The 26345-nt window shown below is 38.8% G+C and overlaps 1 protein-coding gene across 1 annotated transcript; it reads left to right on the top strand.

Annotated features, from left to right (window-relative positions):
- Positions 1–23489: 23489 nt before the first annotated feature.
- Positions 23490–26035, top strand: LOC141686349 (2-oxoglutarate-dependent dioxygenase 19-like). Its single transcript, XM_074491389.1, has 4 exons — positions 23490–23833; positions 23933–24168; positions 25256–25583; positions 25712–26035. Exons 1-4 carry the CDS (start codon positions 23579–23581, stop codon positions 25964–25966), a joined length of 1074 nt encoding a protein of 357 aa, XP_074347490.1. The 5' UTR covers positions 23490–23578; the 3' UTR covers positions 25967–26035.
- The last annotated feature ends 310 nt before the right edge of the window (positions 26036–26345 follow it).

The following is a 26345-nucleotide window of genomic DNA, read 5'->3' as shown; positions in this document are numbered from 1 at the left end:
GGTCATTTAGTGAAAGGATGGAGACTGGGACGCATACTTCAGACGTGACTTTAGCAGCCCAGTTGATAGTTCTCACTTCATTCTCAACCTTTCTGATGCCGAGCTTCTAGCCCGAGATCTCCTTATTGATGACGACGGGAGAACCCCTTATTGGGAGTTCGTGACAAAAGCCAAGCTTGTTGAGGGTGGCCTTAGCTGCCTCTCTATAGAGGGTATTTATCTTTGTTTCCCCTTACTTTTTGCAAGTTTATTCTTATATCTGTTTTCTTTCCTTCTCATTTTAGCTACTGAGGCTCTTGATGCCAAAGCCAAGCCGAGCGAAGTTGTTACGGGCAGGATGGCCAGAGATGCAGCTAATAAGGCCAACCATGTTCCTAAGGTTCCTGCCTTCCTTGAGGCTTTGGGATCTGGTCAGAAGAGGATCAAAGACTTTAACGGGAGTGCCAGGGCCCTTTTTGAGCCAGGATGGGGTATCTCTTCTAACGACTCCGTTTTTGGAAACCAGGGACTTGCCCTTGAGTGGTCGAGGAACTGCATCACTCCTCCTGACCTCCTATTTGTCTCCTCTGGTGAGAAGCTTCTTGAGGCCGAGATGATGGGAGATCACGCCCTCTATCAGGTATACCTCTCCTTGTGTAAATTTTCATTTTTAAATTTTCCTTTTCTTAGAACTTGGAAAGTATTATAGGAATCACTCCTTGGGGGCTCGGTTTTTCCTACTTAAACTTTTTATTACTATACTCATATTTTCTTTATCGGACCAATGCCTACTTCGCTGCGTCCTCCACTCAGGCTGTCAAGATGAGAGGTGACTAAGCTACACTGCAGACCTCCATGAACAAAATGACTGTGTCCGCGGGGGAGTGCGAGTCCAAGGCTCATGAATTGGAGGGCAAGCTCGCTGTCATGGAGAGGAAATATGCTAGTTCGGAGGAGAAGAGGAAGAAGGAATGGAAAGACCTCGAGGGGTCTTATCACAGATCCTCTAGGTTTACCAAAATAATGGACGAGCATGATGATGAGATGTGCCCTATTAAACTGGCCATAGGTTGGAATAGGGGAATCAAAGACGCTCAAGGCGTATGGCCGGATGTGGTTGATCTAAGCCTTCTATCTTGCCCCTAGCAGCTACCTGTTATGGATCCATCCGGACAAGCTTCCGGATCTGTGCCCTCAACTCCTCGTATGAGGTCTCAATCGAGTTATAGTCACTAGGGTTCCGGTTCCGGTTCTAAGGGTAAGGCCCCCTCAGGTAGCCCTAAATCCAGGGCAGCCCTTCGCGGGAAGATTATAGAGCCGATTCCAGGGAGCAGTGATTCTTCTTCTGAGGAAGGCTCGGATGGTGAGGGGGAAACTTCTTCTGATGAGTGAATGATGTGGCCTTGCATGGCCTTGATTGCCGTATGTGGCTTTTATTCTCAGAACTTATTAATTTGAACCTTATTGGTCTGTAACCTATTGGTCCTTCGGGACTTTAACTTATGATCCTTCAGGATCTTTTATCTAAGCACTTTGTTTAATTTCATTTCTTACTTGTCTTTTATTTTCGGCATTTGGTCTTCCAGGACTTGCATTCTTTAGATGCTCATACTTAAATAAATTGGTAGACAAGATGATAGAAATAAACTTGCATAAATAGACAATATCTCTAAGAAATGGGTTCAACCCTTACATAAGACGGTTTCGTCGACCTTATTTATAAACTTAATCCTAAATACTAGGAACATGTAGTGAATGTCCTAAACATAATAAATCTTCAGGTTTGAAGCATGCCAAGTGTGGGGTACTTCATCACCATTCAGGGTCTCTAACTTGTAGGATCCTCGTCCCAATGTCCTACTGACCTTATAAGGTCCTTCCCAGTTAAGGTCTAGCTTGCCTCTCTCCCCCACTCCTGATGCCTCAATCTTTCTTTAACCCGTCTATTTTAATAGAGGGAGGCTCTTCGTTGATGCTCTGCATTGCGGGCATTGACCTCATCCCTGACCTCGTCAATGAGATCAAGAACGAGCCTCATACCTTCTTCGTTGGTCTCTAGCTCGTAAGCTTCGATCCTAGGGGATCCGTGAGTGATTTCAAGGGGCACCACTGCCTCAGCTCCGTAAGACAACATGAACGGGGTAGCTTCAGTTGTCACTTTGCAGGTGGTACGATATGCCCATAGTATAGGCAGTAACTCATCCACCCAAGTATTTCTTGAGCGTTCAACCATTTTCTTAAGTCCATCAAGGATGATTCTATTAGCAACTTTCGCTTGCCCATTTTCCTGAGGATGTGCAACCGAGGTGAAGCGAAGTTCTATGCTGTGATCATCGCAGTACTCTCTGAACTCTGCATTATCAAATTGTTTCCCATTATCCGTGACAAGGATGCATGGGATTCCATATCGGTATATCACATTCTCCCAGAAGAATTGGGTAATTTGCTTGGTGGTTATCTTGGCCAGTGCTTTAGCCTCAATCCACTTTGTAAAGTAGTCTATGGCTACCACAATGAACTTCCTTTGTCCCAATGCTACAGGAAATGGCCCAAGTATGTCCATTCCCCATATTGCAAAAGGGATGGGTGTGCTGATCGATGTAAGCCTCTATGAGAGTTGTCGTACTATTGGAGCGTGCCTCTGGCATCTGTCACATTTCTTCATATAAGCCTTTGCATCGGCTAGTAAATTTGGCCAGTAGAATCCCAACCGAGTTATCTTGTGAGCGAGGACCCTGCCCCCCAAGTGTTGTCCATAAATCCCTTCATGGGCTTCTTTAAGTGCCTCTTCTTCTTTAAGAGGTCTTAAGCACTTCAAGTACGGAATAACAAAAGACCTTTTGTAAAGAAGGCCTTCAATTAATGAGTATCTCAATGCTCTAACCGACAACTTGCGTGCCTCCTGGGCATCATCGGGGAGCCACCCAGTTTCTTAGTGGGTCTTGATCGGGTCTATCCAAGAGCTTGCCACACCAACCGGTGCTATCATATTTATGACATGAATAGTAAGGGTCTTCAAGACCTGGAAGTAAATACTTCTCGGATAGTTCTCGATTTCAGACGAGGTGAATTGAGATAAGGCATCCGTCGTAGTGTTCTCCTCTCTCGGAACATGTTCTGCATACCATTCATCGAACTGAGTCAGTATTCCCTTTACGACTCTCATGTACTTGGCCATAGTATCATCCTTGGCCTTAAACTCCCCATTAAACTGAGAAACTACAAGTCTTGAGTCTCCGCAGATCTTCAGGTTTTTGGCCCTCACGGCTCTAGCCAAGCTTAAGCCAGCTATCAATGCTTCATATTCTGTTTCGTTGTTCATTGTCGGGAAATCCAACTTCAAAGCATATTCAATCATAAACCCATCAGGGCTTTGCAAGACTAGGCCTGTATCACTAGATTTTGTTTTGGATGCTCCGTCAAAATGGAGAACCCAATACTCTTTCAAGGTTATTTCTTCATCATTTTCCTTCTCTCCCCCTTCCGGGGTTACTATCTCTTACCCCCTGACTTCTTGGTCATTAATGGTGCATTCGACCACGAAGTCTACTAAGGCCTGAACCTTGATGGCCGTTCGAGGCTTGTACTTGATATCAAATTTTCCTAACTCAATCGCCCACTTGATGATCCTTCCACTGGCCTTCGGGCTATGAAGAATGTTCCTCAAGGGTTAGTCCGTCAGGACTTCGATCTTGTGAGCTTGAAAGTATGGTCTCAACTTCCTCGAGACTGTGATGAGAGCAAGCGCGAACTTTTCCTTTGTGGAGTAATTCAACTCTGCTCCATGGAGCACCTTTCTTACATAGTACACAAGCTTCTGGAGCTTCTTCTCTTCCTTCACGAGGACCGCACTCACGGCTTGTTTAGATACCGCGAGGTACAGATAAAGAGTGTCCTCCGGACTTGGTTTAGCCAACAACGGGGCCTCAATCATGTACTTCTTTAGTTGTTCAAAGGCCTCTTGGCTCTCAGCTGTCCATTCAAAGTCCCTCACCTTCTTAAGGGTTTTGAAAAAGGGCAGGCATTTGTCTCCAGACTTAGAGATTAACCTCCCTAGAGCTGCGATTCTTCCTGTCAGCTTGCGAACATCCTTGATGGAGCGTGGTGGCTCCATGTCTAGGATGGCTTTGATCTTGTCGGGGTTGGCCTCTATTCCCCTCTTAGAGACTATATGACCCAAAAAATTTCCAGACCCAACGCCAAAAGTACACTTGGCTGGGTTTAACATCATCTTGTGGTGCCTCAGCACTTCAAATGCCTCTCTGAGGTGACTAATAAATCGGCCTTGCTTAGGATTTTGACCAACATGTCATCAACATAGACCTCCATGGTCTTTCCAATTAGATGAGAAAATATATTGTTTACCAGTCTTTGGTAAGTAGCTCCTACATTCTTAAGTCCAAAAGCCATAACAAGATAACAAAACACACCAAAGTCAGTTATGAAGGATACCTTAGGGGTGTCATTCTTATGCATTCTAATCTGATTGTAACCATTGAAGCCATCCATGAAGCTTAACATCTCATGTCCAGTAGTGGCATCGATCATGGTATCAATCCTTGGTGGGGATGACAGTCCTTGGGACACACATCATTCAAGTCAGTAAAGTCAATGCACATCCTCCACTTCCCATTGGCCTTCTTAACCATTACGGGGTTGGCCAACCATTCAGGGAATTGCACTTCCTCAATAAAATCCAGCTTCTAAAAGCTTCTCGACCTCCTGCTTAATGGCTTTCAGCCTATCAGGGGCATAAGTTCTCTTCTTTTGCTTTACAGCCTTCCGAGTTGGATCAACGTTCAACCTATGAGTTATAAGGTTTGGGTCAATCCCGGGCATATCAGCTGTTGTCCAAGAAAATACATCACTGTTTTCTTTGAGGAAAGTTGTCATTCGGCCCTTCAAGGGCTTCTCCAGATATGCCCCAATGTACGTGACCTTCTCTGGGTCTAAGGGATCTAAGGGTGTTAGATATATTTGATAATGTCATGGCTAATATGATTTATGTTTAGATTTCAGATCTTACTTAACAGGACAAATCAGTACTTAACCATTAATCAGTACATATACTGGAAGTCAGGACTTAAGGATATCAGTACTTATATTATCAGGAGATAATCATCAGAAGTTAGATATTAGAACTTAAGTGCTGAAGGACGTTCGGATAAGGACAGTAGCTGATTAAAGGAAAGAAGATCGACATAAACATAAGAAGAGATATGCATGAAGAAGGAGTTCCGTGAAGAATGGAATACTTGGAAGAAAAGATATCTGATTGATGTATTTTAGGAAGCAGAATTATATTCCATATCAATTAGCGATTATCTTGTAACTGTGTAGTATATAAACATAGACATAGGGTTTACACTATAAGTGTTATCATATTCAAGAAGATTATTCATTGTAACTCTAGCAACTCTCGTGATATTTGTTCATCACTGAGAGGTAACAGTTCCATACTGTAACAGAGTTTATTGTTTCAATAAAGTTTGTTTTCTGTTACTTAAGATATTAAAATTCGATTTGATTGTATTATACACTGTATTCACCCCCTCTACAGTGTGTGTGACCTAACAAGTGGTATCAGAGCCAATCTGTTAACACACATACAGTTAAAGATCCAAACACAATCATGTCTGACACAGAAACTCCAACTAAGCCTACCAAAACTGAAGAACCTCCAAAGACACAAATTCAAAGTCGGTATGAGACTATCAGAGTCCCCATACTGAGACCATCTGAATATCCCATATGGAAGGTAAGGATGATCATGTTCCTGGAAGCAACAGATCCAGAATACCTTGATAGAATCAAGGAAGGGGCTCACAAACCAACCAAGCTCGCTGTTGCAGTTGCAGGTGAAGCAGTATAGACCGTACCAAAGGAGAAGAATGATTATACTGCTGAAGATATAGCATCAATTGCTAAGGATGCTAAGGTACGACACTTACTGCATAGTGCCATTGAGAATGTAATGTCAAACAGGGTAATCAACTGCAAGACTGCTAAGGAGATATGGGATGCTCTGGAAACAAGGTGTCAGGGAACTGACACAATTAAGAAGAACAGGAAGACAATACTCACTCAAGAGTATGAACACTTTGACTCAAAGGCTAATGAGTCATTGAATGATTTATATGATAGATTTATCAAACTTTTGAATGATTTGTCATTGGTAGATAAAGAGTATGATCTTGAAGATTCAAACCTTAAATTCCTGTTAGCTCTTCCTGAATGCTGGGATTTGAAAGCAATGACAATAAGAGACAACTACAATCTTGATGAAACTACTCTTGATGAAATCTATGGAATGCTCAAGACTCATGAACTTGAGATGGAACAAAGAAGCAAGAGGAAAGGAGGAAAGTCAAGGACAGTTGCTCTTAAGGCTAAAGAAGAATCCCCCAAAGCAGCTTCCTCAAGGAAAGACAAGGGTAAAGCTCTTTTCATAAAGTCTGATACCTAGACATCAAGTTTTGAAAGTGATGTTGACTCAGATTCTGAAAGCTTGTCTGAGACTGATGCTGATGAGGAGATGATGAAGCTGTGTGCTCTTATGGTGAAAGGAATCACAAAGATTGCATACAGGAAGTTCAGGAAGGGAAATAAGTTTTCCAGGAAAGGCATAAGTTCTGATAAGAAGAATTTCAGAAGATCTGAAGGCAGAGGAGGAAAGTCTGACAGAGGAGATTATACCAATGTTAAATGCTATAACTGTGGTGAGAAAGGCCACATATCTCCTGATTGCAAGAAGGTAAAGGGTGACAAAGGCAAGGCTCTTGTCACAAAGCAGAAAAGTTGGACAGACACCTCAGACTCTGAAAGTGAGGAGAACTATGCATTGATGGCAAATGCTGATAAAGAAAGTGCTGAGAGCAGTTCTGAAGCTGCTGAAACAAAGGTACCTTAGACTACTTATGCTTTTCATACTGATGATATTAATGAGTTGAGAAGATATCTTAAAACCATGTTTGTTAGTTATAGAGATCAAACTTTAACATGTGAAAGATTAACTTCTGAAAATCTTGCTTTTAAGAAAAGAAATGATTTCTTAGAAAAAGAGTTAGTCATATTCCATCAAACTCAGAAGGATAGAGATGATGCTTTTTATGTTAGGGATGAAGTGCTAAAAATGAATGAATCTCTAAAAACTGAGTTAGAAAAGGAAAGAGAGATTATCAGGACTTGGACTAACTCTGGCAAAACAACTCAAAATTTGCTAAGTAGTGGAAACTGGAAAGAGGGCTTAGGTTATGGAGAAGATAAGAATGATAAAGGAACCGAAGAAATTAAGCCTGCTATTAAGCAAAAGCCAAAGTTAAAACCTGTTAAGTTTGTAACTGTAAAGTCTGAAAATGAGAAATCAGATGTTAAAGAGGAATTAACTTCTGACAAACTAAAACAGGAAAAGACAGCTGAAGTAAACATAGGCTTAATGACAAAGAAGCAGCTTAAGCATAAGCTGAAAGATGTTAAGAATGCAAACAAGGTAAAATCACCTAGGAAAAATAGGAATGGAAAGGAAGGTGTAAATAAAAGCAATGATTATAAACCTGTTCCTGATGCTCCTAGGAAAATATGTCATAATGTGGAAGTTCTAACCATCTGGCTTCTTTTTGCAGGAAGAATAAGAATATTAACTCCTTACCTTCAAAATCAGGAGTTAAGAGTCAGTCTGTTAGATACAAACCACAAAATCCTTGTTTTCATTGTGGTAGTTTATGGCATTCCATTTATACTTGTAAGGAATATCATAGTTTGTACTATGATTATTATCAAATAAAATCTTCTTTGAAGAAAGTTTCCATTGTTCCTTCTAGTGTAAACTCTGATTCAAAGTCTGATAGTGTAAGTTCTGATAAGAAAAATATTAACATAAACTTTAATGCTAAATCCGCTGCAAATGTTAACAAACTTAATAAGACCAAAGGATCCAAGCAAGTCTGGGTCCTTAAAACTAATAATTAGTGGTCTTTGTGATTGCAGGGCAACAGGAAAAATATTCTAGTTCTGGACAATTGATGTTCAGGACATATGACTGGAAATAAGGCCCTGCTATCAGACTTTGTGGAGAAAGTTGGCCCAAGTGTTTCTTATGGAGATGGCAACATTGGAAAAACATTGGGATATGGCAATATCAATCTTGGAAATGTCATAATTAAAGAAGTAGCTCTGGTCTCAGGACTTAAACACAATCTGCTGAGTATAAGTCAGATATGTGACAGAGGTTATCATGTTGATTTCTTTGAAGAACACTGTGAAATTGTGAGTAAATCTAAAGGCAAAGTTGTTCTGAAATGATACAGGCGTGGTAACATTTATGAAGCTAAGCTTTCAACAAGTACTAATGGTTCTGCAATTTGTCTGATGAGTAGAGCATCAATTGAAGAAAGCTGGAATTGGCACAAGAAACTCTCTCATTTAAATTTCAACAATATAAATGAACTGGTCAAGAAAGATCTTGTGAGAGGACTGCCAAAATCAGTAATTGCTCCTGATGGCCTTTGTGATTCTTGTCAGAAAGCCAAACAAAGAAAATCTTCATTTAAGAGCAAAACTGAATCATCAATTCTTGAGCCTTATCATCTACTACATGTTGATCTATTTGGTCCAGTGAATGTCATGTCTATTGCAAAGAAGAAATATACGTTGGTCATAGTGGATGAGTTCACCAGATACACATGAGTGTATTTCTTGCACACAAAAAGTGAAACTGCATCTATCTTGATTGATCATGTCAAACATCTGGATAAATTGGTCAAAGATACTGTGAAAATCTTAAGGAGTGATAATGGCACTGAGTTCAAGAATTTGATAATGGAAGAGTTCTGCAAAAACCATGGAATAAAGCAGGAATTTTTTGCTCCTGGAACTCCACAGCAAAATGGAGTTGTTGAAAGGAAGAATAGAACTCTCATTGAAGCTGCACGTACAATGCTTGAAGAAGCAAAGCTTCCAACCTATTTCTGGGCTGAAGCTGTGCAGACTGCTTGTTTTACTCAAAATGCAACACTCATTAACAAGCATGGAAAAACACCATATGAGATGGTAAAGAAAAAGAAGCTAAATCTGAAGTACTTTCATGTATTTGGATGCAAGTGTTTTGTTCTCAAGACTCATCCTGAACAGCTATCCAAGTTTGATCTAAAAGCTGATGAAGGAATCTTTGTTGGATATCCACTTTCCACAAAAGCCTTCAGAGTCTATAATTTGAGAACAAAAGTGGTCATGGAATCTATCAATGTCTCTTTTGATGACAAGAAGATTACTGGTCTTGAAGATTTCATTGACCATGATCAGCTGAGATTTGAAAATGAAGACTCAAATTCTGATACTGAAAATCCTGACAGTCTAAGTCCTGATACTGTAAACTCTGATGGATTAAACTCTGATGTTATTGAAACTGTGGTGACTACGTCAAAGGAAGATGCACCTATGCAGGGGGAGCATACTCAAGATCTTACCACATCTCAAGAAACATCAGAACATACATCTGGCTCTTCAAGTTCTGATTCATCAAGTTCTGATAAGATAAGTTCTGATAGTGCTAAAAATCTAAATTCTGAAGAATCCAACTCAGAGAGCATAGTTTCAGGGGGAGCATCAGAAAATGAAAATGAAGACATCATGGATATGGGGGAGCATCCAGTTCTAGAGAAAATTTTCCATCTGCAAGGAAGTGGACAAAATCACATACACCTGATTTGATAATTGGAAATCCTGATGCAGGTGTCAGAACTAGAACAGGTAGTTCAAATGAATGTCTTTATAATTCTTTTCTCTCTCAGACTGAGCCAAAGAAAGTGGAAGAAGCTCTTCAAGATGCTGATTGGGTGCAAGCAATGCAGGAAGAGTTAAATGAATTTGAAAGAAACAAAGTCTGGACCGTAGTGCCAAGACCAAAGAATAGATCTATTGTTGGTAGAAAGTGGGTATTCAGAAACAAAACTGATAGTGATGACATAATTACAAGGAATAAGGCAAGGCTGGTTGCAAAAGGATATTCTCAACAGGAGGGAATTGATTATGATGAAACATTTGCACCAGTTGCTAGGTTAGAAGCCATAAGGATATTTTTGGCTTATGCTGCTCACAAAAAGTTTACTATCTTTCAAATGGATGTGAAAAGTGCTTTTCTCAATGGAGAATTGGAGGAGGAAGTATATGTTGAACAACCTCCAGGCTTTGTAGATCCAAACATCCAGATTATGTCTACAGGCTTGATAAAGCACTTTATGGACTTAAGCAAGCTCCTAGAGCATGGTATGATACTTTAGCTCAGTTTCTTCTGGAAAGTGGATTCAACAGAGGAACAATAGACAAAACACTGTTCTACCTCAACCATGGAAAGGACTTACTTCTCGTCCAGATTTATATTGATGATATCATTTTTGGGTCTACAAATGACAGACTTTGCAAGAAGTTTGCCAAACTGATGCAGTCAAGATATCAGATGAGTATGATGGGGGAACTTAGCTATTTTCTGGGCCTTCAAGTCAAGCAGAATGAAGAAGGCACTTTTATTTGTCAAACTAAGTACACCAGAAACTTGCTGAAGAAATTTGGAATGCAAGATTGTTCAAGTGCATCCACTCCCATGGCCACTGCAACAAAACTAGATAAGGATACTGGTAAATCAGTAGATATTACTGATTACAGAGGTATGATTGGCTCTCTACTCTATCTAACTGCTAGTAGACTTGATATCATGTATGCTACCTATCTTTGTGCAAGATTTCAAGCAGATCCAAGAGAACCTCACTTAACAGCTGTGAAAAGAATTTTTAAGTATCTTAAAGGAACAGCTGATCTGGGATTATGGTATTCTAGAGAATCAGATTTTAAACTAATAGGTTACTCAGATGCAGATTTTGTAGGTTGCAAAATTGACAGGAAAAGCACAAGTGGAAGCTGCCAATTCCTTGGAGGCAGATTGGTTTCTTGGTTCAGCAAGAAACAAAAGTCAATTTCCACATCAACTGCAGAAGCAGAGTATATTGCTGTAGGAAGCTGTTGTGCACAGATTCTTTGGATGAAGAATCAGTTACTGGATTATGGGTTAACATATTTCAAAATCCCTATTTACTGTGATAATCAAAGTGCTATTGCTATGACAGGTAATCCAGTTCAACACTCTATGACAAAGCACATCAGCATCAGGTACCACTGCATAAGGGAACATATGGATGAAGGTACAGTGGAATTGCACTTTGTTCCAACAGATCAACAACTAGCAGATATCTTCAAAAAACCACTGTGTGAAGCCACTTTTACAAGATTGGTAAATGAACTTGGAATGGTTTCAGGTTCTTTTTCTAAATCTGCCTAGTTTTGTTCTGATGCATCAGACTTTATGATCAGTATTTACATAATGTAATCTCTTTGTGAATTCTGTGATTAATTGAAATATGCATTTAAGTACTGATTGTTGTCTGATATATGTTTCTAAACTCTGATAAGTGATATGTCTGTTTAAGTAACTATTCAATCCTATGAGGATAACTGTGCTAGATACTGACCTAGTAGTCTTCAATAAACAAATGATCCCATGTAAGAAGTAATTATTTCTGTGGAAATCTTATGACACAAGCAAATTCTGATAATTGAGCTTAGTTGAGTTTACTTTGTTTATCTTATTACTAAGTCACAAATTAGAATAATGCTACTCATCTGTTAAGTTCTGATACTAGTAAAACTGCTGAATGTACTAAGTGCTGATAAACCTCACTTATCAAAAAAAAAGCAAAAGGACCAAAGAATAAAATCAGGTACTCCTTTGAGATCTAGAGTAAAAATATGGAAGGGACGACCCAAGTGCATTCCTGGTATTAAGTAAATATGCATTAGAAAAGCAAAATATTTTCTTGGTGACTTTTCACACTTTATGATTACTGGAGAAATACTCTGATAATAGCATAAATTCTGATAAGCAGTCGTGACTCACTTACACTGAGAAGCCACTGTAAAATAGAATTTAAAAAGATGCATAAAATTAGCACAAAACAGTTGTGGTGGACTCAAGCATGAACTCATTCATCAGTAGGTTTCAGGATAATGACAGCTCTTTAGCAAAATTTTAGTTATGCCTTATTTCTAAGATGTACTGAAGTAAATCAGACTTTACTCTTTGTCTGCTATTTAGCTTGATGCACACACTAATCACTCCATTTGAATGATGAAAATTACTGTGGCGGTCTATGTTGTTTTAGATAAACAGTCATTGTGTCATTTTGCACTAATTCTGAGGACAAGTTCTGGTTGCATATTCTGAAGATTAAGTTCTGAAGAGTATAACTCAGAACTTGTATGAGGATTTACTCCGATAGGCATTCCTTTTTCGAGTTAAGAAATTATGTTCTGATGACTGTTAAGTTCTGATATAAGTCTAAGTTCTGATATTACAGTCTAAATTCTTTACTTGACTTATCTATGGATAAAATTTGATAACAGTCTCGGTTCAAACTAGAATATGTTGAAGTGGAAGATTAATAGTCACTATGGTTAGGGTTAATGGTATTCGTACTTGAACAGTCCACTTTTACTTGTTTCTCGTGCGCATTAAACCATGTTTTCTCTTTCCAATGAATGTTATTCTTTTTCCAAGTCTGGGGAGATGAGGTAGAATTAATTCTACCTGTCAGCATTAAATTCCTTTGCGTCTCCTGGCATTCACTTGCCTATAGAAGCAACCACTTCACATCAGCATTCCCATCAAATTCTTTCTCACAAACTTACCTTCATACTTTTTCTTTCAAAAACACAATGGTCAGATACAACATGTTTTTGAATTACCAAACATTTAATATGGAGCTAAGCTGTGCTGAATGACAGCAGGAATGGCACGTCACGGCCATTCCTGAGGAGATATGGGACTCTGTCCCACAGGAGGTACTGACCCACCTCCTGTTCTTCTATATGGATTACCATCGCCATCTGGAGCGATTGGAGGAGGAAAGGGTGGAAGCTCTCCGCCAGCAAGAGCGAATCATCCGACTCGCCATTCTGTTTGTCGAGAGTAGGAAGAAGAAATGATTTATTTTCTTCTTCCTGTTTTTCTTCATCATCAGACTTGCCCTGCTTCTTGAGCTAGGACAAAGGTTGTTGACGTTAGGTTTAGTTGCTTAGGGACATCTTGTATAAGCACTGATGTAATTTCAATTTCATGAATGTATTCTCTTGATATATTAATGAAATTTGTTTTTGTTTCAAGATTTTGTCTCTAAGTTATTTTGTAATGCATTGATAAATCCTGATAATTATTCATATTCTGATGACCATATAAATTCTGTTTTAATTTAAGTTCTTATTTTTCTTTATCAACACTTACTCATCTGATTTATCTTGGTCATTTTTACTTGATTTATTTTCATAATGTTAATGATACAGTGAAAAATAATTAAATCAGTGGGAACGGTTTCAATTTTGAATTAAAACTGTTTCACCTTGATTAATGGAATATCTGGGTAAGTGGAACGGTTTTTCCTTGAAAACAGGCAAGTGGGCAAGTAATGATTACTGTTTTCTCGCGCCCAGTAACTATCCGTTATTACTGCATGTCTGACAGGTGTCCAACGGTAACATTTTTTTTCAGAGTATAAGTACGACAGAGAGAGGATTTCTTTAATCTTTTATTTCCTTCATACTTTTTCTCTCTACTTGCTTTTACTTTCTCTTTCTCTCTTCTTCTCACGTTGGTTTTTCATATAGATATTTTATCAAACACCTAACAGACACTTTTAAATCTCAATTTTTCACATGGCACCTAATGATTTAATTATTGATGGAGCTAAGTTTGTTCCAAACAACTATGCTGCAATTCTTGATCATGCTGAAGCTCCATCTGAATTGCATTTTGTGCAAGATCTTCTTGCACACAGTGAGATTGGGTATGCATTAACCCAACCTTCAGTCTTTTCGAGCCAACAAGTTCTGACGTTTTGGCGGACTGGGCACTTTGATGATGGTGGTAGACATGGCACTCCTAGTATTGTTTTCGAAGTGGGTGATTCTTCTTATGCAGTCACTCCTGATACAATACGCAAGGCTCTACATCTCCCAGAAGGTTGTACCTTTTCAATTCCAGAAGAATCAGCTCTTCAGGAGTTAATGGCAAATTTGGGGTATGAAAAGAGTTTGGCAAAACTTGGGCAGTTGAAACAGGCTCATATCAGAAGAGAATGGAGCTTCTTCTTCGACTGCATCACTAAAGCTTTTGGGAACAAATGTTCGAATTTTGATGCTATCCCAATTTTGAGTCAGCACATCGGGTATGCTATTATAAATCAAACTCATTTTGATTTTGCAACTGGTATAATTGGTTTTATTGGGGATAGGATGACAGAGGATAGGAATGTTGTCTATTTTGCTAGATTCTGTCAACTTATTTATACTTTTTGTACTGATGAACCTCAATTAGTCAGTTCCTCAACCCCACATTTTAAAGTTGCAAAACGCTACTTTAATGACCTGGTAAATGCTGACACTAAGAAATCATTGGTTAGACCATTACAGATTCCTCAGTCTGTAAAACAGATCCTAGTAAATGCTGATCCTGATACTTATAGATCTGTTTACTCTGATGTCCAACCAACAACAAGCACTCAAAAACTATCATCCTCAGCACCTACCACTTATTCTACTCAACCTACCCTCAGAAAATATCTCAAATCCTATCTCTCCACTTCACAGCCTGTTCAACCCTCATCCTCAGCACCTACTGTGAAGCCTTCATCCTCCAAGCTAAAGAGGACAAAGACTGTTCCTCAAACACCTCAAAAGAGAAGGAGGATTGCCTTGAGAGATGAATCTGATACTGAGGATCGGGTTCCTTCTTCTGAACCTGTTGTAGGTGAAGCTGAGAAAGAGACTTCTCAGAAGGATTCTGGATTTGGGGGATCTAGGCTTCTCAAAAGGCTTAGAAGAATGACAGTTCCTGAAACTCCCAAGGAATCCAAATCAACAAAGAGATACAAGAAACATAGGGCAAAAAGGCCAGTTTCAGATGATGAAGAGGAAGCAAGTCAGGAAGGGGATCAGGAATCTCTAATCTCACAAGACAAGGAATTTGCTACAGTCATTTCTTCTCCATCAACTCCATCTAAGGAAGCTGTTTTTGAAAAGGCTAACACACCATCTGTGTCTCCTATTGATCCAGGCACAAGTGCTGATATTGATGTTCAAAACTTGGTTGTGCCTGAAGTAATTCTCTTAGAAGCTCCAACAGCAACTAATCCTTCAACAACACCTGTTACTGATGCTGTTCAAACTCCAGAGTTATCTACAACACCTTCTCTGCATCATGATGCTGATGATCAGACTTTAGGTGAGCATCAGGATATGGCTGTTGATCAGAACTTAGAACCAGATCAGCAATTAGAGGATGCTGAAGCCTCCATTACTACACACACTGTTGTCTTATCAGAAGATACTGATTTTTTAGGTTCTGATGCTGCAAATGCTGGAGATACTGGTGATGCTGCTCCAACTGCAGATGCTGATGCAGCAGGTCCTTCAGGACATGCTCCTCAACAAACTATTCTTAAGACTGAACTTATTAAGAAGTTTGTTACCCGAGAAGCACCAGTGCCTTGGAGTGAAACTCCTGCAGGACGGGAGTGGACTAAGGAATGGAACTCAGTTTCATGTGTTCCAAATGATATTCATCTTGCTGAGCACTTGACTAAAGCTGATGAAATGTTAAATTCTGATGATTTCAAAACCCAGGTTAGAGTCACTGCTTTGAGTACTAAACATCTACAAGGTCTTCATTCAACTACTTGTGCAGAGCTACACAAGATTCAGGAAGAATTTATTAAGCAAGGAGAAGTTTATAAAATTGATAAGAAAAAGTTCTTCCAACCTACCTTTGACAGGATTGCTTCTATTGAGAAGACTCAAGATCATCAACAAGCTCAGATTGGTGATATTCTGAAAAATCAAGCTTCTCAGCAATCACAACTTAATGAAATCCAATCTTCAGTGGAATTGCTTGTCTCTCTTCTATTACCTGCTGATGCCAAATAGGGGGAGAAAGTAATTAAGTCCAAATGCAAGACTAACAAGACACTGAAAGGGAAGGATGATGGAAAAGATGATCGAGGAAGCTCTGGAATGGGTAGAGGTCATAGTCAAGGTATAGGATTCACATCAAGACAAGCTGAAATCACAAGTCACAGGACAAGTTCTGATACTGGGAAAAGAATAAGTTCTGCTACTGGTAAAAGGATAAGTTCTGATGAACTTTTAGATCTTGATGAGGAAATGTCAAGACAGTTATTTCTTAGGAAAATCCAGGAATGGACTTGGAGAGTTTAATGGAAGAAGAAGCCAGACTTAAATCAGAGAAAGTTGCATCTAAATCTGAAGCTTCTGGTAAAAAGCCACTTCCAAAACTCAAAGGCATTGTGATCAAAGAAAGGACACATACTGAAGCAACATTGGCTAAATCACAACCGCAGATAGATCCAAGATCCAAGGGTAAAGAAAAGGTTGATGAACCTATCAAGGTTTATGTGCCTCCTGAGAATGAAGAAATTACTGATGAAAAGGATGATCTTGCTCTGACTTCAAGAAAAGTTCTTAAAACAACCTCTGACATGGCTCAAGTTGTTCAGAGTCAAGAAATTATAAGTTCTGATACTCAGAAGAAGCAAGTAACCTCTGACATAGCTCAAGTTAAGTTGATATCAGAAGATAGACCAAAGACACTCCTACTAGGATTCACTAAAGCAAAACATACTCGATCTTTAAAGACTACTGCAAGTGGTTTTGAAGCTAGAGTAGTTACTGGAAAGGAAGCAAGAGACAAAACTGGATTGGGAAGTGCTAATGAAAGAAGAATACATAACACTACTAATGATCCAACTTCCTTGAGTGAACCAGGTATTGGAGCAACTCCTGAGAAATTGGATCAACTAGAATCTGTACAAATGGTTTATCATACCTACTTGAAAGAATACATCTTGTTGTATTTCATGACAGATGGTAGGGTTTATCATATAAGACAAAATGCCATTTCATTGAAGTATTTTGAAGAATTGGAGCATGTACTATTCTTACTTTAAGTGGATGACAGATTGACAGGGACTGCTGCAAACTATTTGAAGGATCAGATTCAGAGACAGAAAAGGCTTTATTCTGTTAAGTTTGACAGCACATACATTCCAAAGTACAGAGATCACAAGGGTGATATAGTTGAAATGAAGCCCAATTCTGCTCAAATTGTAACTACCTTTCCAGGGTACAGAGCTGTGGAATTCAATCTTGAGTCTGATAAAGCTTATTTGATCAGACTGGATCAGGATATAAGAAAAGCAAAGATCAATGATCTCAGAGCTGCAATCTTTCAAATTGGTGAAGATACTGCAGAGCTTAAAGATGCCAAAAGGAGAATGATTGATGAACTTAGATATGCTGAGAGATGTTTGTTGAAAAACTATCTCAGAACAACTTCTAACATCAGAGAGATCAGATAATGAAACTAAGTCAAAGATCTATAACTGCTTAAATTCTGATATTTGTACAGACTGAAGTTGTTATCAGAAGTTAAAAATTGGTAAAGCTTTAAGGACTGTAAGTTGTAGTTATCTAGTCTAATTCTCATGCATTTGTACTTAATGTTTTTGACATCATCAAATATCTGTTAAACTTGTATATTATGCTAATTTACAAATTGGGGGAGATTGTTAGATATATTTGATAATGTCATGGCTAATATGATTTATGTTTAGATTTCAGATCTTACTTAACAGGACAAATTAGTACTTAACCATTAATCAGTACTTATACTGGAAGTCAGGACTTAAGGATATCAGTACTTATATTATCAGGAGATAATCATCAGAAGTTAGATATCAGAACTTAAGTGCTGAAGGACGTTCGGATAAGGACAGTAGCTGATTAAATGAAAGAAGATCGAGATAAACATAAGAAGAGATATGCATGAAGAAGGAGTTTCATGAAGAATGGAATACTTGGAAGAAAAGATATCTGATTGATGTATTTTAGGAAGCAGAATTATATTCCATATCAATTAGCGATTATCTTGTAATTGTGTAGTATATAAACACAGACATAGGGTTTACACTATAAGTGTTATCATATTTAAGAAGATTATTCATTGTAACTCTAGCAGCTCTCGTGATATTTGTTCATCACTGAGAGGTAACAGTTCCATACTGTAACAGAGTTTATTGTTTCAATAAAGTTTGTTTTCTGTTACTTAAGATATTAAAGTTCGATTTGATTGTATTATACATTGTATTCACCCCCTCTACAGTGTGTGTGATCTAACAAAGGGAATTGGGACAAAGTCCTCGGGTGGCTTCCCTCGCAGTTCGTCATTCTCTCGGACATCCATGTCTTTTATGGGGAGGACCTGCCCCCCGGTTTCATCGGGCCTAAGTGTTGCAACATAGCAACTGCGGGCCATTTTCTGATCTCCTCTCTCTTCTCCAACACCATTCCTAGTTGGGAACTTCAGTACCATGTGGTAGGTTGAGGGCACAGCCTTAAAAACATGGATCCCTGTTCTACCCATGATAGCATTGTAGGTAAAGGCTGCCTTGACAACCTGGAATTTTAACATCTGTGTGGCCTCCCTGGGCTCTTCCCCGATAGTTACGGGAAGTTGTATTGCTCCTTCGACTTTGCATTCCACATGGTTGAACCCGTAAATGGGTGCATCAGATGAAGTTAGTTGAGAATCATTGTAGCCCATCCTTATGAATGTGTCATGGAACAGAATGTCCACGGAAGCTCCATTTCCCATCAGGACCCTCATAACAGGACAATTTCCAATTATCGGAGTGATAACCAGAGGATCATCCTGAAGAAATTTCAAACCTTCAAGGTCCGGGTCACCATATTCAAGCGTCATTTCTAACTTAAAACGTTTAGATGGCTCTCCAACTATGCTCATGACTTCTCTCGCATAAGCTTTCCGGGAGTTCCTTGAAGTACCAACTGTTGTAGGACCTCCTAAGATCATTTTAATTACTGGCCCTCGGGGTTGCGGGTTGTTACCCCTTCGATCGTCGTCTCTTCGATCATTATCTCTCTTTTGGCCTCCAGCCTCTTCACCCTTGGTGAAACGTCCAAACTTTCCCCTACGGATTAGATACTCAATCTCATCCTTGAGTTGCCTACAATCATCGGTATCATGACCAACATCCTTGTGAAACCTGCAGTACCGACTCTTATCTCTCTTTTCGGGGTCTCCCCTTAGCGGCTTCGACCATTTGAAGTCTTTATCCTTTTCAATTTCCATAAGGATTTGGCTCCTTGGAGCATTCAACCTTGCATATTCAGTGAACCTTGGTTGCTGATTCTTCTTAGAGGATGAGGAGTCAGAGTTTTTGCCAATTCGTGGATACTTGTCCTTGGCATCGTACTCCTGATCCGTCTTCCGTTTCTTGTTCCCAATAGGTTCATTATTCAAAGTTGTCTTCTTCATACTCTCTTCCACCTTTATATATTTCCCGACTCTATCCTGGAGCTGCAGCATGCTTTCGGGAGGGCGCTTAGCCAAGGAAATCTTAAAGAACTCATTTCTAGTCCCTTGTTACAGGGCTATCATAACTACCTTATCATCAAGATCAAGGACCTTCAAACCCTCCTTCGTAAATCGATTCAGATATTCTCTCAGGGACTCCTTCACTCCTTGGACTATGCCCATGAGAGAGGCTGAACTCTTCTCATGCACTCTGCCACTTATGAACTGCTTGATAAAATTTTGACTCAAGTCCTTAAATGATCCAATAGAGTTTGGGGGCAGACGACTGTACCACCTTTGAGCCATGCCCGATAGGGTTTGAGGGAAGGCCCAATACTTAATAGCGTCGTTCACGGGTTGTAGTAACAGGGCGTTAGAGAACGTCCTAACATGATTAACAGGGTCTCTAGTACCATCGTATACTTTGATGGTAGGATCTTGAACTTTCTTGAGATATGGGCATTCATTATCTCATCAGTGAATGGTGGGTTTTGTTACATATTGAATTCTCAATGATCAGAAGAAGCTCATGATCTGGCTGTTCGGGTGTCATCAGTATTTGATGTGTCATCAGGATTTGACACATCATCAGCATTTGGATGTCATTAGTATTTGAAGACAATCAACTTAGAAGATTTATTATGTTCCTTGTATTGTGGAATAGATATCTTTTACGACTGAGTTATAGGACTTTATCTGTTCAGTTGAAGATATGTATCAGTTTCAGTTAGTTTTTGATAATGCATATCTTAGATTGTTTAGTTGTAGCTGTGTAGTATATAAACACAGTTTAGGTCATCACATAGTGTATCGATCTCGAGTATCATTCGACCTAGCAACTCTCAAGAACATCAGTATTTCTTGAGAAAGTTTTGTAATAATTTTTATCAGAAATATAAAAAGTTGTTATATTTTATTACTTGTTCGAAACATGTATACAATTATATCCAACCCCCCTTAAACAATTGTATCTTTACTGGGCAACATGTTTGGATCATCAGGATCTCCTAGGGGCATAGGATCACTTGGATCAGCCCTTGGGGTAATAGCCCTCCTTGGTATTGGACCATCCAGGTCTAGAATTGGAGGATGATCTCTCCGCCTTGGAGCAAGTGGGGGTCTCGGATTCAGATGCGTCTCCAGGTCACGATTCAGCCTTTGGATCTCATCTTCTTGAGCCCTGATCCTCTCTTGAACATCTTGGGGATTCATCCCTTGAGTGTTCCTGGGGCATTGCTCAATATCAGCCATCGGCTCCTTGTCAGCACGCCTCCTTCTTGGAGCAACATCATTATCTGATGATTCGGAGTTATCAGTATAAGGTCCAGAGAATTCTCGATCCTCCGGAATAGGAGCCAAGCCACGTATGTATTGGGTCATCCGCCCTTGTGCTTCACTCCTATTAGGGTGTCCACTCCCTCCAACTTCGGGGTATAGAGGCATCCCGTAAGGGGGGTTAGTAGTCACAATCGTTGAGTACTCATACCCTACGGGTTGAGAGTTCACAGGTGCATATAGTTGCTGAAATTGGGGATTCGTCCCTTGAGGAGCCGGGGGATTCGTCCCTTGTGGCTGAGCCTCAGTTGCCCCTACCAGGGTTCCTCCTTGGGTGGAGGCATAGGTTGAGTGCGGTGGTACCTCTACTACTGATGCGATCGTTCGCGATGGGACAGAAGTGTCTCTTCCACTATTGTTTCTCCTCCGTGTATTCACCATGGTTGTTGTAGCGTTCCCACAGACGGCGCCAAATGTCGTGGAACAAAAACCTGAGTACGTTAGTATTTAATGCTAGGGTTGGTGAGCTTCGAGTTTTAATGGTTGCTCTTGCGTTCGGGACTATCGATCCTAGCAAGATGCCTACGTATCTCTGTGTTGTGGAGAATCAAGCCAAAAACGTAGTTCTAGGTTGAGGGTTAGAGCCCTTTATGTAGAGGTGAGTCTAGGGTTAGACTTCTGTTGGGAGACTTAGATGACAAGTCTCTAACTTATATGGTGATTAGGAGTCCTATTGAGGAGGGAGTTCCAGAACCTTCTGTGCTGGACTTTGAGTCCGTTTAGAACACATGTCTCTGCTCTTCCAACCGTATTGGGCCTTGTCCGTGAACAACTTGTGTTTGTGGACCTTGACGACCTCAGTTAGTGGCCCTTATCTACATGGGCCGTTTTAAGTCTGCTATGAGTTCGGACCAGACATGTCTGTATTGGACTTTTAGACAAGAAGCCCAATTGTAATTAATGTGACATTTAATGTGTCTTTAGAATGTATTTTCTATCCACATCATTCATATATTTAAAAATTAATATTTAATTTTGAAATAATAAGGTATTTATTTTTAAATTTTTATTGTTGTATGAAGTAAAAAACTTTCAATGCATATCAAATTTAAAAATAAACTAAATTATATAAATTAAAATTTTATATAAATATTAATTAAACCGATCCGGTCCAATCCGAATTTTTCCGGTTCGGTCTTCCATCCATAATTATGATAAAATCCAGTCTTCGAGTTGGTCATGTTCGGTCTGATCTGAGCCGGCTTTGAACCTTTGTGCAGCCCTAAAAGCTCGCAATTTTTACAAAATAATTATTTATATATTTTTTGAATTATAAAATGAATCTCTAAGATTACGCGTTATGTATAAATTGGTTACAAATCAATTAATAATAATGACTAAAATCATGTTATTTAATATCAAATTTTGGTACATAATTCGTAACCTTTGGCCTTGCTCATACGTTTTTATAGAATTCCCATTAATAAGATTTATACTTATAAATTAATGATGACATAATTAAAATTTATTTCATAAATTTCGCAAGAGTTGGCTCAGTTGGTTAAACAGAAATTATTATGCTCTTTGTCACATGTTCGAATCCTACGGTAAGAGAATTTATGATTACGCCTCCTGAATCATAGTATGTCGCTTAAATGCGGTTTAATTTAGTTCACGTGATTTGCAGGCTATTGCGTGAACCCGTAGAATTTACCTATTACGCACCCAAAGGGTAGCGGCTCAGGGTTAATTACGATAAAAAAAATATTTCATAAATAATGCGTGAAAATGAGAAAATTTATTTTGAAAATAATCAAACTCTAAAAAAGTTAGCGGCATCAGATTCAATAAGTCAAACATAAATAAATCTGCACAAAAATTCCTATGAATTAAAGGTGCAATGTGAAAAAGGAAATGTTTTGATATAAATTTTTTCCTTTTGTGTGTTTCGTAGTTTAGTGTTATAATAAAAATTTATTGAATAAAAATTTAGTAAATTTTTCATTGTTCTGTTTGTGCCATTCCCGTTGGTAAGGGGGTTAAGGGCGTGTAAGTTGTCACTTCCTTACTTGAGGGCATGCCAAAGTTGCACTTGCAACACCAGAATTTTACGACTGAAAAATGTGCATTAAATAGTATACTACGCTAGCAACAATCTAACCATGGCTGCCAGCGGAAACATTGATTGAGAAGTTGTGACTACTGATGCATACAGTCTCTGCATCCAGAACGCATTATCGATCAGCATTCTGTACTGATGGCAGGTAGACACATTCTGTAGTACACAGAATAAACATCTTTAGAAACTCAAATTTTGGACTTTTGAGATCAGCATTAGGTAAATAGTAATGTCGATGTTTTATCTACACTTCCTTTCCTAATCAGATGGTTTAGTTCTACTAAAATGGAACTACTTGGGATGATGTATTTCAACTGGAAGCATGATCTGAAATTTGGTAGCCTCTTGCTTCCCAAAAGACTCATCTCAAACTGGTTTTTGGTCCTGGGGAAGCACACTGATCAAATTTAAATTTAACATTACACTGTTCTTCCTTAATTTTATCATGTGAATTCTAAATCTTACAGGTAAACCTGGAACACAAACATTAATAATAGTTCCATGGACTCGTCGAGATAAGAAATAATCATAAAGTTAATTCAGAATTGACATTTCTTGAAGAACAGGTATTGTTGGCCTTTGTGTGATTTTTTTGGTGTAACATATGATATATAAAAGGACAACTATTATGGTGCGCCACAATAGCCTGTGTCAAAGTCTTGTACAAATCATATCACTTTGCATTCTCTCTATTCCTCCCGAGACAACAAACTATGGCACTTGCAACTCATCAAACACAAAAGATGACATGCATCAAGACTCTTGTATCTCAATCATCTCATTCCAATGCTACTCTTCCTTCCAACTATATCCACCCTATCAATCCAGATGACTCTGTAGCTAATTCAGAGCTTGAACACTTAATCCCCACCATCGATTTCTCCGTACTCACCTCCACTGATCCTGCTCAAAGATCCAAAGCTATCCATGATCTTTCTAAAGCATGTCAAGACTGGGGTTTCTTTCTGGTAAGCTAATAGTTAGACATCATCCGTTTTATTCATTTCTAACAAAAACGTCGTCTACTTTCTTCTAGATGATCTTTAACTTGTTGATCCACGTCTCAGGTAATAAACCATGGTGTATCAGAGAGTCTAATGAAGGATGTTATGGACAGTTGTTATAATTTTTTTAATCTAACAGATGAAGAAAAGAAATTGTATGAAGGGACAGATGTACTGGATCCAATAAGGTGTGGAACTAGTTTTAATACATCAAAGGAGAAAATCTTCTTCTGGAGGGACTTTCTCAAGGTTCTCGTGCACCCAGATTTTCATTTTCCTGACAAACCAAAAGGATTCAGGTACTAATTTGGGTTTGTAAACTGGTTTTTACAGTACTGAACTTCCATTCTGATGATATCCAAATGCCGACCAATTGGCTAACCTTTAAATGTTTCGGATTTGATAAAATAGCATGGATGACTACTAACATCTAGTTTATCAGTATTTCTATTATCTTGTCTGCTAAGCATTCCATTTAACATCAGCTAATTAACCACTGATTCTCCCCAACTTAATTAAAAGAATTAAGGATATTCACAAAACAAGTGCTAACAAGGTATTACTATTATAAATTCATCAAGGTGTAGGGAGCTAAACATGTAGAATCACTGTGACGAGAAGGCTAGAACCCTGCAGGCTAGCATGCTAACAGTTCAGTTTTTTTATGCATGTTTTAACTAATAGTGAGATCTGCTCAAAACTATAAATTAGTTATCAGAATTAGAAAATATGTTAATAGATAGTAAAACTTAATGCTGCGGTTCCTGCTTGGTAGTAAACGACAATTAAGCATGCATGTGCTAACAAAGAGTTGGTGGAGTTGGTGCAGTGGTTGAGATCTTGGTTTCTCTAAAAGATGACAAGAGTTCGACCCTGGCGTGTGTGTTTAAGGATAAAAAAAAACATGCATGCCATAAAAAATAAAAAATGGGAAGAAGTTTTGTAGGGAAATGCATTTGCCTAAAATGTATTTGTCAAACTTGAAGCTTACATATGTGGTCATGTTTAAAGCATCTAGAAGTCTTATCTGCAAGGCTGTTAACATACAATATTCAACATCTGCAATGATTCTCATCAAGTATGTCATTATAGAACACAAGTTAAAGTAGTTTGATAGATGTGTGTATACAAACAAACAATTTACGTTGCCATTGTAGACTATGAGATCAAGTTTGTTAAAAGTTTGGTACATGCATTTATGGAAAAACAATTCAAATTGTAATTCTCTACTGAGCCCATAATTTGTTGCACACGTCAATAATCTTAAAATGAAAAAGGAAGTATTTTGATAGTCAAAAACAGAACGAAACAAAAACAAATTAAAATAAAATCATATTAGCCGATTTATTGTAAAAATCTAAGTTACTATGTTATGACGTTATGCAGTGAGCTTGTACTGGAGTATGTCAAAAGAATTAGAGAAGTTGCAGGGGAATTGCTAAGAGCAATATCGATAAGCCTAGGACTGGAAGCATCCTACATGCACAATATCTTAAATTTAGAATCCAGCTTACAGGTGTTTGTTGCAAATCTCTACCCGCCGTGCCCACAGCCTGAACTTGCATTGGGAATGCCGCCTCATTCTGATCATGGCCTCTTGAACATCCTCGTAGAGAATGGTGTAGGGGGATTGCAGATACAACATAATAGAAAATGGGTCAATGTCAAAGCCCCTCCAAATTCATTTTTGGTCAATACTTGTGATCATCTCGAGGTATAAACTAAATTTCCACAGCCCTCAGTTCATACATTATCGATCAATGATCACGAAACAAATACGAGTTAAATATCAAGTTGCATTATATGTAGTAGAGGATCATGTCATTGTTATATCTTTGGCAGATAGTGAGCAATGGGAGGTACAAGAGTGTAGTGCATCGAGCCGTTGTGAACAATGCGACGACAAGAATATCACTAGCCATAGCCAATGGACCATCTCTCGACACAATGGTCAGCCCGGCACCTGCTTTAACTAATGATGAAAACAACCCACCAGCTTACACTCCAATAAAATACAAGGAGTATCTGCAGCTGCAGCAAGGAAACAAGCTTGATCAGAAGTCTATCTTAGATCGGATTAGGCTACAAAAAGAGTAACTGCTTCAGAAAGAAAATAGCTCTTATGAATTATGGAGGCATCTTATCAATAAGCCCCGGTCTTTCCTTGCTCTGGTCTCCATATTATGGATTACTACTATTTAGGATGAACTCAGTTGGCAGCCTGATTGGCCCCTAGACATGCTATAATAATACTTTAATTTTCAAAAATATAAATCAAAAAACAAAAACATATAAACCTTGTGGATTTGAAATCGTTAAAAAATTAATAGTGTTCTGAGAGTAAAATGGTACAACACTTTTTGGAGGAAATCGCTGAAATAAGGGGAAGTATGTCTAGATTTAGGCCTGATCGTTGGCCTATTCGTGATAGTTGTATACGCCCAACTCGCCGGAATCCGGTGGCGAGCAAGGCTGT

The sequence above is a fragment of the Apium graveolens genome, chromosome 9 (assembly GCF_009905375.1).
Source record: "Apium graveolens cultivar Ventura chromosome 9, ASM990537v1, whole genome shotgun sequence".
In the NCBI taxonomy this organism is placed as follows: Eukaryota; Viridiplantae; Streptophyta; class Magnoliopsida; order Apiales; family Apiaceae; genus Apium; species Apium graveolens.
This window is presented reverse-complemented; position numbering and strand designations above follow the sequence as displayed.

What these genes read in the sequence shown, in the direction of transcription:
- LOC141686349 (XM_074491389.1), top strand. Translation starts at nt 23,579, where the DNA reads ATGGCACTTGCAACTCATCAAACACAAAAGATGACATGCATCAAGACT. An exon ending in AAGACTGGGGTTTCTTTCTG is followed by an intron (nt 23,834 to 23,932) that starts GTAAGCTAATAG and finishes TCCACGTCTCAG; the next exon opens with GTAATAAACCATGGTGTATC. An exon ending in GACAAACCAAAAGGATTCAG is followed by an intron (nt 24,169 to 25,255) that starts GTACTAATTTGG and finishes GACGTTATGCAG; the next exon opens with TGAGCTTGTACTGGAGTATG.